Below are 10,549 nucleotides of genomic sequence, written 5' to 3' on the forward strand. Positions count from 1 at the left end.
GATCTTGTACCTTATTGTTCACCTGCACTGCACTTTCTCTGGAGCTATTGCATTTTATTCTGCGTTGTTATGGTTTTACCTTGTTCTACCTATGCAATAATCTAATAAATAAGCACAGTATGCAAAACAAGCATTTCAGTGTACCTGGGCCAATGTGACAATAATAACCCCAGTCATTTAAGGTCAATATATATACATACATACACACACACACACACACACACACAGCAGGGAAGATACCAATGGCTGGGCAGAGTGAGGTAATACATTCATACAAGGGGATATACAATAAGAGACATTACAGCACAGAACAGGCCTTTCGGCCCACAATGCTGTGCTGACCTTTTAACCTACTCGAAGATCAATTTACCCTTCACTCCTACACAACCCTCCATTTTTCCATCATCCATGTGCCTAAGAGTTTCTTAAATGTCCCTAAATGTTCCACACCCATACCACTGTGTTAAAAAAACTACCCATGACATCCCCCCTATGCTTTCCTCTAATCACCTTAAAATTATGCCCCATGGTATTAGCCATTTCTGGCTACTCTATGAATGTCCCACACTGTACACCTCCATTAAGTCACTTTTCATCCTCCTCTGCTCAGAAGAAGAGAAGCCCTAAGCTCGCTCAATCTATCATACGAGACATGCTCTCCAATTCAGGCAGCATCCTGGTAAATCTCCTCTGTAACCTCACTAAAGTTTCCACATCCTTCCCATAATGAGGTGACCAGAACTGAACACCATTCCTAGTGTGGTCTAACTGGGGTTTTAGAGCTGCAGCATTACCTCACGGTTCTTGAACTCAATCCCCTGACTGATGAAAGCCAACAACCGCATGCCTTCTTAACATCTCCATTAACCTGCACGGCAACTTTGAGGGATCTATGGAATGTATGTCAACAGATCTTTAGAGATAAAGAACAGGCAGATAAACTGGTTAAAGTAAAATACAGGGCATTTCCTTCAGATGCCAGAGTGGCAAAGTTATTCTAGAATTGCACAACAAGGTCACAGTTTGAGCACTCCATCGTATAAGATGAAAGATGCAGCTATGCTGGAGAGGGCCTGGAGGACGTCTGTGTGGATACTGTCAGGACTGGAAGTATTTAAACTACAGGATTAGGTAGGCTGAAATGTGATTAGAGGAAGTATAGGGAGAATGTTAGACGTTTTTTTTTAAAAACACAGCAGTGGGTACGTGAAACATCCCTGTCAGGGGTGGTGGTAGTAGGGGTATTTAAGAAGCTCAGACAGGCACATGGATTGATTGAGAACTGGAGGTTATGTAGCAGGGAAGAGTTAGATTGATCTCAGAGTAGGTTATAAGTTTGGCAAAATATCATGGGCCAAGGGCCTGTACTGTGTTGTAATGCTCTAGGTCCTATGCTTTCTATGGATTAGTAAAGACAGGGCAGGCACAAATTGAAAGGAATCAGGAGAAGCTAAATTGGAAGCAGTCATTATTGTTTGTGAATACAAAAGACTGCATTGGCCAACAGCTGTAACCAAAGCACAGTAACACCACAACATTCCCAAATGGAGTTTCCTGTCCAGACACTCACTCTTTCCTTATTGGAGTGGGGTGTGATTTACGTGTGTAGAAAGACAAAGTGCTCATTAAGCAACTTGCCCCGGAGGAACAAAATGGAGCAGCAGATAGTCAAAAGGCAGAGGAAAGGGACGCGGTGCTCAGTGTTGACCCAGTCAAATCAGCTAAAGCTTAAAGCTTGCATAAGGAAGATGCAGATAATGAAAGCTCTCTGTAGGTCTCAAAGCTCTCTCCGAATCCACAGTTCATTCAACTACGTCATATTCACTTGATTCCAAATGTACCAGATTTGTACACATTACTTCAGTGTTGCTGCAGGTATACGCTGTTAAATCCAGGAATAGTTTTATGTAAACAACAGGAATTCTGCAGATGCTGGAAATTCAAGCAACATACATCAAAGTTGCTGGTGAACGCAGCAGGCCAAGCAGCATCTATAGGAAGAGGCGCAGTCGACGTTTCAGGCCGAGACCCTTCGTCAGGACTAACTGAAGGAAGAGTGAGTAAGGGATTTGAAAGCTGGAGGGGGAGGGGGAGATCCAAAATGATAGGAGAAGACGGGGGGGGGGAGGGATGGAGCCGAGAGCTGGACAGGTGATAGGCAGAAGGGGATACGAGAGGATCATGGGACAGGAGGTCCGGGAAGAAAGACAGGGGGGGGGGTGACCCAGAGGATGGGCAAGAGGTATATTCAGAGGGACAGAGGGAGAAAAAGGAGAGTGAGAGAAAGAATGTGTGCATAAAAAAGAGTAACAGATGGGGTACGAGGGGGAGGTGGGGCCTAGCGGAAGTTAGAGAAGTCAATGTTCATGCCATCAGGTTGGAGGCTACCCATACGGAATATAAGGTGTTGTTCCTCCAACCTGAGTGTGGCTTCATCTTTACAGTAGAGGAGGCCGTGGATAGACATGTCAGAATGGGAATGGGATGTGGAATTAAAATGTGTGGCCACTGGGAGATCCTGCTTTCTCTGGCGGACAGAGCGTAGATGTTCAGCAAAGCGGTCTCCCAGTCTGCGTCGGGTCTCACCAATATATAAAAGGCCACATCGGGAGCACCGGACGCAGTATATCACCCCAGTCGACTCACAGGTGAAGTGACGCCTCACCTGGAAGGACTGTTTGGGGCCCTGAATGGTGGTAAGGGAGGAAGTGTAAGGGCATGTGTAGCACTTGTTCCGCTTACACGGATAAGTGCCAGGAGGGAGATCAGTGGGGAGGGATGGGGGGGACGAATGGACAAGGGAGTTGTGTAGGGAGCGATCCCTGCGGAATGCAGAGAGGGGGGGAGGGAAAGATATGCTTGGTGGTGGGATCCCGTTGGAGGTGGCGGAAGTTACGGAGAATAATATGTTGGACCCGGAGGCTGGTGGGGTGGTAGGTGAGGACCAGGGGAACCCTATTCCTAGTGGGGTGGTGGGAGGATGGAGTGAGAGCAGATGTACGTGAAATGGGGGAGATGCGTTTAAGAGCAGAGTTGATAGTGGAGGAAGGGAAGCCCCTTTCTTTAAAAAATGAAGACATCTCCCTCGTCCTAGAATGAAAAGCCTCATCCTGAGAGCAGATGCGGCGGAGACGGAGGAATTGCGAGAAGGGGATGGCGTTTTTGCAAGAGACAGGGTGAGAAGAGGAATAGTCCAGATAGCTGTGAGAGTCAGTAGGCTTATAGTAGACATCAGTGGATAAGCTGTCTCCAGAGACAGAGACAGAAAGATCTAGAAAGGGGAGGGAGGTGTCGGAAATGGACCAGGTAAACTTGAGGGCAGGGTGAAAGTTGGAGGCAAAGTTAATAAAGTCAACGAGTTCTGCATGTGTGCAGGAAGCAGCGCCAATGCAGTCGTCAATATAGCGAAGGAAAAGTGGGGGACAGATACCAGAATAGGCACGGAACATAGATTGTTCCACAAACCCAACAAAAAGGCAGGCATAGCTAGGACCCATACGGGTGCCCATAGCTACACCTTTAGTTTGGAGGAAATGGGAGGAGCAAAAGGAGAAATTATTAAGTGTAAGGACTAATTCTGCTAGACGGAGCAGAGTGGTGGTAGAGGGGAACTGATTAGGTCTGGTTAGTTTTATGTGTTGCTCTGTACTGCTGTCACAAAAAAAATAACAATTTCATGACATACCTGAGTGATGATAAACCTGATTCTGACTGTGGACTGTGAGCGGGAAGGGGGCAGGGTGAGGGGAATCATGATTGAGAAAGCTGCATCCACATCACCTCTGTCTCTGCCACCTCTCCCATACCCCTCCTGCAGTGCTCCACCCTCGCTATTCTCAACATCCTCTGCTCCGGCCAGATTTACAAACCCATTCTCTGCTCCACATCTTGAGCATCATATACGCCCAAGACCTTTGCACAGTACAAACAGAAGCATGGAGTAAGAGCTGTACTGAAAGGAGCTCAGTGTGTGGGGACCGCCAACCCACTCTTATGTCTCTCAGATAGTATTATGGGGCATTAAGAACTATAATGGAGCAATATCATTTGGTGCCCATGTAAACAAATCACAAAGCTGGCTTTAAAATCTGCTGGAAAAGCTTGTTGACCCAAAACCTTGATCGCTCTGGTCTCTACAGATGCTGTCTGTCCTGCCTAGTATTTCCTGCACTTTCTCCTCTCCCCTTCACACTTCCACTGACTGCTATAGTTTGTTTGAATTCTGAGCATGGAACATAGTGTTCAGAAAGGACTAAAGAACATTGCCCTCATCTCAGAGTGGAGGAACTTGTACAATAGGACCATCTGCAGTACATATAGTTCTAGGAATCCAGCTCAGGACAGGTAGGCTACAAATCTGTCTAAGACCAGAATGACACTACAATGCAAGATTACAATCCCAGCCTCATTCTCACAAATTTAGAAGGCAAGCTAACAAAGGAGAGCCTAGAGGAGGTTTACTACAATAATACCAGGAATTAGAGGATTTACGTACGAGGAGAGCTTGATGGCTCTGGGCTCAGAAGAATGAAGGGGGATCTCACTGAAACCCGCTGAATATTTTAAGGCCCAGGGGGCACAGCCTCAGAATAGAAGCACATTCCTTTAGAACAGAGACAAGGAAGAATTTCTTTAGCCAGAGGGTGGTGAATCTGTGGAATTCATTGCCACAGATGGCTGTGAAGGCCAAGTCATCAGGTATACTTAAAGTAGTACTTAAAGCAGAGGTTGATAGGTTCTTGATTTGCAAAAGCAAAGGTTACAGGGAGAAGGCAGAATGGGGTTGAGAAGAAAAATAAATCAGCTATGATCAAATGGGACAGCAGACTCAATGGGCCAAATGGCCTAATTCTGCTCCTGTATTATGGTCTATGTTTACAGCAAGGTGAGATAAACTTGGAGGAAAGAGCATACATAATAAATAAGGTGACAAACACAAACACAAAATGGTGCAAAGCATAGCAGTGTGAACCAAGGATGCAAAAAGAAACACTGACATGACAATAGTAGGAGAGGCAGAAATAATGATTCAGGGATGTGGCAGCAGTGCTGGGAGGAAGGGGGAGTGGGAGAGACGGGGTCAAACGGTCAGCATGAACCTGTTGATTCATACGACCATTCCTGTGCTTTATAACTAATCCTAAAACTAGAACCAGGCTACTGAGGAGTACAATTAGGAGGTATGTTTCCTTAGGAGGTATGTTTCATGGGCAGAGGATGTACAAATTTAGCCCTGTCCTTCCAAACAGATGTAGACAAAAACCAAGATAGCAGGAGATGTGGTTGGGGCTGGATCTACAGAACATGGGACAACAATGGTAAAGATGAATACAGAGCTGTGAGTGCCCAAGTTACACTTTCAATCTGTTCACATTCAACTTTTATTCCTAGTTTCTATCAGAAACAATGGATGTAATGAGGAGGAGGAGAGAGTGGGCAGGACTCCACAAGTCACAAGCAGCCTAATTACCTTTGCTCTGTGAGTGGGATTGGAAGCCAAAAACCATCGGAGCTGTTTGAAATCTTTCTCATGCAAGTGATTGGATCCTGCCCAGGGTGATGCTGAAGTTTCACTTGTCAACAGGAAACTTCTGTATCCAAGGAACTCGACAGAGCCACTTTCTGTTAATACTGGCTTACCAAACCCAGTAAACAGTCACTGGCCTGCATGACTTCCCAAAAAACAGAAGGTGGAAGACTAACACAGTCAAACTCCCAAATACATCTCTTCACTGGAGCTGGCGTTGGATTCTCACCTGGTTACTGCCTGGATACACAACCGACTGCGGCTTACTCTGCCGACCCACAGCGTCGGTCTTGCCTACAGCCCCTGTTCGCCTCCTCTGCTCCGCTCCAACTTCCCGAGACCACCTTGCAATCGCTTGCTTCTTCTGATTAAATCGAAACTCCACCCTTTCCTCGCTGGTGGCTGGCAGCTCACTCTTCCTGCGCTTGGTGCTACTTCTCTTGTTCCTGGCATCGGGTGAACTGACCAGCCCGAGGTTGGCTACCCGCCGATAATTCAGCTTCCGGACGGCCCGGCCACTGGATTTCAGATTGTGGGTGTGGAAGTGGGGTTTGGGCGATGGATCAGGGGGTTTGTTTTGGATGGATGTCCTGGTCACTCTCTTAACCTGAAGCTCCTGCATCAGGAGATGGGAAGCAGCCTCTGACACGGATACCTGGCGATCGCGCTCCCCATGCAGGACGGCTTGTGTCTGCGACGGCCGGTTAGGAACGGGCACTCTGGTCACTCGCCTACTCCGAAGTCTGATGCAGAGCTCCTGGGCCAGGAGGAAGGAGGCAGCTTCGGACGTTGGCAATTGCTGGCCTCTGCTCACACCTCCGCCTACAAGGGCCGAAAGCATGATTGCCGTTGCTGGCTCTGCTCACTTTGTGGAGGTAGGGTGGGTGGGGGGGGGGGGGAGCAAAGCGGGAGCTGAGGTTTTTAGGCATTCATCTTACAGTAACACCTATAAAAAAAAACAAAAGCAAAGCTGTAGAATACCTCAAAACGCTTCCTAATTCTATGCTTAAGTACTTTTACAAACACAAAATTATACCCATATAAAATTATACAGGGCTAGAAATTAAAAAAAATAACACTGATCTAGTTCTTCCTATTTCTCTTGCATCCGTACGTGGAAGCACAGCTGTGCAGCAGGTAGTGTCACAGACCTGTGGTTCCAACAACCTGGGTTTGAGCCCGACCCCACCAGTGCTGGCATTTCTCCCCACGGCGCATGGGCTTTGCTGGACAGAGCTCCAGACTCCCTACCACCTCCCAAAGAGGTTAATTAGCCACTACTAATTGCCCCTAACGCAGGCATGGGAGAGAATAGTTTGCAGGGAAGCAAGTGGGGGGAGGGGGAGGGGGAGGGGGATGGAAACGGTATTGCTCTGGGAGCCAGCATTCACGTGGCCAAATGTTCTCACTTAGCATCAGGAATTACCAACTATTAACATTAAAGCACTAGCAATAAAAGCAAAACATTAGATCCAAGCTATATGGTTGACCAACCCAAACTCAGGTTCAGCCAGTCGTGGGTAACAAGTTGACACAAGTCAACAGTTACCACAGTATTTGAGGGGCTATGACTTGAAACCTTGACCTCCTGAGCCAGAAATGCCAATACTCACCACTCACTGAGCCAAGCCTGGTGGTGTTTCAGCAACAGTCCTCCAAGAGATGTTAGACAGGAACCAGACCTGGGCAATGGTGGGTAGGGGAAAGTTACTTGGGTTTGTGTTTTCTCTCTCTCTCTCTCTCTCTCTCTCCCCTACTGCAAACCCATAGAAATCCACTGGCCCAATGCAAGTAACATGCACAGAGGTACAGGCATGTAGCATTTAGGCAACCTGCTCAACATCTCTTACAAGGAGGAAATCCAGCAATAACCCCCTGGAAAACCAAACTGAATTCTACAGGGAAATACTCAAGTCAGCTTGCAGTGGCAGAGAAAGGAGTTAATGTTTCAGGTGTAAAACAAAAATAGAAAATAGGGGAAAACACTCAGGTCAGGCAGCATCTGTAGAGGGAGAAGCAGAAGCAACGTTTTGCATCAAAATCAACCGTTCTCTTTTCTCACAGACACTGACCGACTTGCTGAGTATTTGCACTAACTTTGCTTGTAAAGTTCCGATTTTTAGCATCTGCAGTCTGTTTTATTTACTGTTGCAATTCAATGATCTTTTCACCAGATTTAATCGGCTCTGCTGGACAGAACACCAAAGACTAATGTCGATTCCCTCTCCAAATTTGCAGATGATACTTGGCAGGTCAGGCTAAGGTAGAAACGAAGATATATGTGACAAGTTACTCCTAAAAACTCATCTTATGTTTGCTGTTACAAATGCATTTTATATCACATTAGATAAATACAATTAATGTATATAAGCTCATCTTATGTATTTTGTTTATTGTTTTTTTTATTGTGTCCTTTATGCTTTCTTTTTGAAATGCTGCATTAGATCTGGAGTAACAATGATTTTGCTCTCCTTTACACCTGTGTATTGAAGAATGACAATAAACAAACTTGAATCTGTAACACTATTGTATACTTACTAAAAACATTCATAAAAGCCTCAAAGTGCTGGATTAATTCAGTTTATCCTCCAACAGAACAAAGCAGCTTAATCTCAGGCCAAATTTTCTTTAATTAAAGTGCAAGATCCTCTGTGAAAGCTGATTCTAAAAAGCTCTAGAAACCCAAACAGCGTCAATGGATCCTGTTTCATACTATTTACTCAGAAAGGCTGGTGAACAGAAAACCATTCATTACCACCTAAAGGCTTTTTAAAAATTTAAACACCAACAGCCCAATTCACTCATGAACTAGCCTTGAATAGGAACACTGAAAAGTGGCAAATTTCACCTCAGAAGCCTCCGGGTTGTGATCATCAGACACTAAAGGTGAAAGACACAGGAGGCAATGGGAGGGAAGTAAGCTCAAATCAGGCATAGAGCACTATCACTGAGAAACAGGTCCATCAGCCCAACCACCCATCCCATTGTCATAGAGCACTATCACACAGAAACAGATCCATCAGCCCATTCATCCATCCATTCATCCCATTGTCAGAGAGCAATATCACAGAGAAACAGGTCAATCAGTCCATCCATCCCATTGTGACAGAGCAATATCACACAGAAACAGGTCCAGCAGTCCATCCATCCATCCCATTGTGATACAGCAATATCACTGAGAAACAGGTCCATCAGTCCATCCATCCCATTGTCATAGAGCAATATCACATAGAAACAGGTCCATCAGTCCATCCATCCCATTGTCATAGAGCAATATCACACAGAAACAGGTCCATCAGTCCATCCATCCATCCCATTGTGATACAGCAATACCCCTGAGAAACAGGTCCATCAGCCCAACCACCCATCCCATTGTCATAGAGCACCATCACACAGAAACAGATCCATCAGCCCATTCATCCCATTGTCAGAGAGCAATATCACAGAGAAACAGGTCAATCAGTCCATCCATCCCATTGTGACAGAGCAATATCACACAGAAATAGGTCCAGCAGTCCATCCATCCCATTGTCATAAAGCAATATCACTGAGAAACAGGTCCATCAGTCCATCCATCCAATTGTCATAGAGCAATATCACTGAGAAACAGGTCCATCAGCCCTACTGCACAGAAACAGGTCCTTTGGCCCATCCAGTCTGCGATGAACTGTTATTCCCATTGACTTGCACCTGGACCAAAGCCATTCAATCTCTTCCCATCCACATACTAGGGTTACCCTAATCCAAATTTCTCTTAAATGTTGCAGCTAAACCCTCATCCACCACCTCAATCCACACAAAGCACCTTCTGAGTGAAGAAATTCCCCTTTACAATAGACAATAGGTGCAGGAGTAGGCCATTCAGCCCTTCAAGCCAGCACCACCTTAGGTTCCCCTTTCACCCTTAACCTATGACCTCTAGTTCCCAGTCTCACCCGACCTCAGTGGAAAAGTCTCCATGTATTTGCTCCATCTAAAGCCCTCAATTTTGTACACCACTATCAAATCTTCCCTCATTATCCTACGCTGCAGGGAATAAAGTCACACGATCAATGCCTCTCATTATCTTGTACACCTCTATCAGGTCACTTCCCATCCTCCGTCACTCCAAGAAGAAAAGGCCGAGTTCACTCAACCCATTCTCATAAGGCATGCTCCCCAATCCAGGCAACATCCTTGTAAATCTCCTCTGCACCCTTTCTATGTTTTCCACGTCCTTCCTGTGGTGAGGCGACCAGAATTGAGCACAGTACTCCAAGTGGGATCTGACCAGGGTCCTATATAGCTGCAACACTACCTCTTGGCTCATAAACTCAATCCCACGGTTGACGAAGGCCAATGCACTGTATGCCTTAACCAGAGTCAACCTGCATAGCAGCTTTGAGCATCCTATAGACTCGGAGCTCAAGTTCCCTCTGATCCTCCACACTGCCAAGGGTCTTGCCATTAATGCTATATTCTGCTGTCATATTTAACCTACTCTGTGCCCTTCTACTAAGTGTTTCCTCCAGTTGTTGATCAACATAGATGTGCCCTGGCTGAAGAAGGGCAAAAGGTAGCTCTATTTTCCAGGTGGACCTGGCACCGAGATATGATGGGAATCAGAGTCGCCACCTCCTGGACATCTACCACTGCACCAACACACATGGACTGACAATGGTGCCTGGGAGTCATGAGTTTGTTGCTCAGCCAGCTAGAGAGCCCTCCTGATTTTGACACAACCTCAACTAACCTCATGCTTGACCATCCTCCCTCAAATTAATACAGGAAGCAGAATCAGATTCATTAGCAGACACAAGTTGAGAAACTTGTTGCTCTGTGGCAGCAGCACCTACTGGATAATATACTTCAGAGTAATGTATCAAAGCAAACCTCAGGTGTGGACAGAAGTGCGTGGGGTAGTAATCATGAAAGGAGGATTAAAAGCTAGAGGTCAAGCAGACAAAGCACAATATTTAAACACAAACAAAAGAACAATTAGATGCTGTAAAACAGGTGACAGGATGACTGACATTTAAGACT

At 45.9% G+C, this 10,549-nt stretch overlaps 1 protein-coding gene across 1 annotated transcript in view; it reads right to left on the reverse strand.

The window, feature by feature from the left end:
• The window catches only part of LOC134357650 (uncharacterized), a 51,818-nt gene extending 41,554 nt beyond the window's left edge, over positions 1-10,264 (reverse strand). Inside the window, exons 1-3 of the mRNA XM_063069278.1 lie at positions 10,260-10,264; positions 7,141-7,157; positions 5,757-6,349 (exon numbers count right to left, since the gene is read on the reverse strand). Of these exons, the coding sequence (XP_062925348.1) occupies positions 5,757-6,349; positions 7,141-7,157; positions 10,260-10,264 (615 nt within the window). The remainder of the gene's footprint in view (positions 1-5,756; positions 6,350-7,140; positions 7,158-10,259) is intronic.
• Positions 10,265-10,549: the final 285 nt, after the last annotated feature.

This window comes from Mobula hypostoma, chromosome 2 (genome assembly GCF_963921235.1).
Source record: "Mobula hypostoma chromosome 2, sMobHyp1.1, whole genome shotgun sequence".
Classification (NCBI taxonomy): domain Eukaryota; kingdom Metazoa; phylum Chordata; class Chondrichthyes; order Myliobatiformes; family Myliobatidae; genus Mobula; species Mobula hypostoma.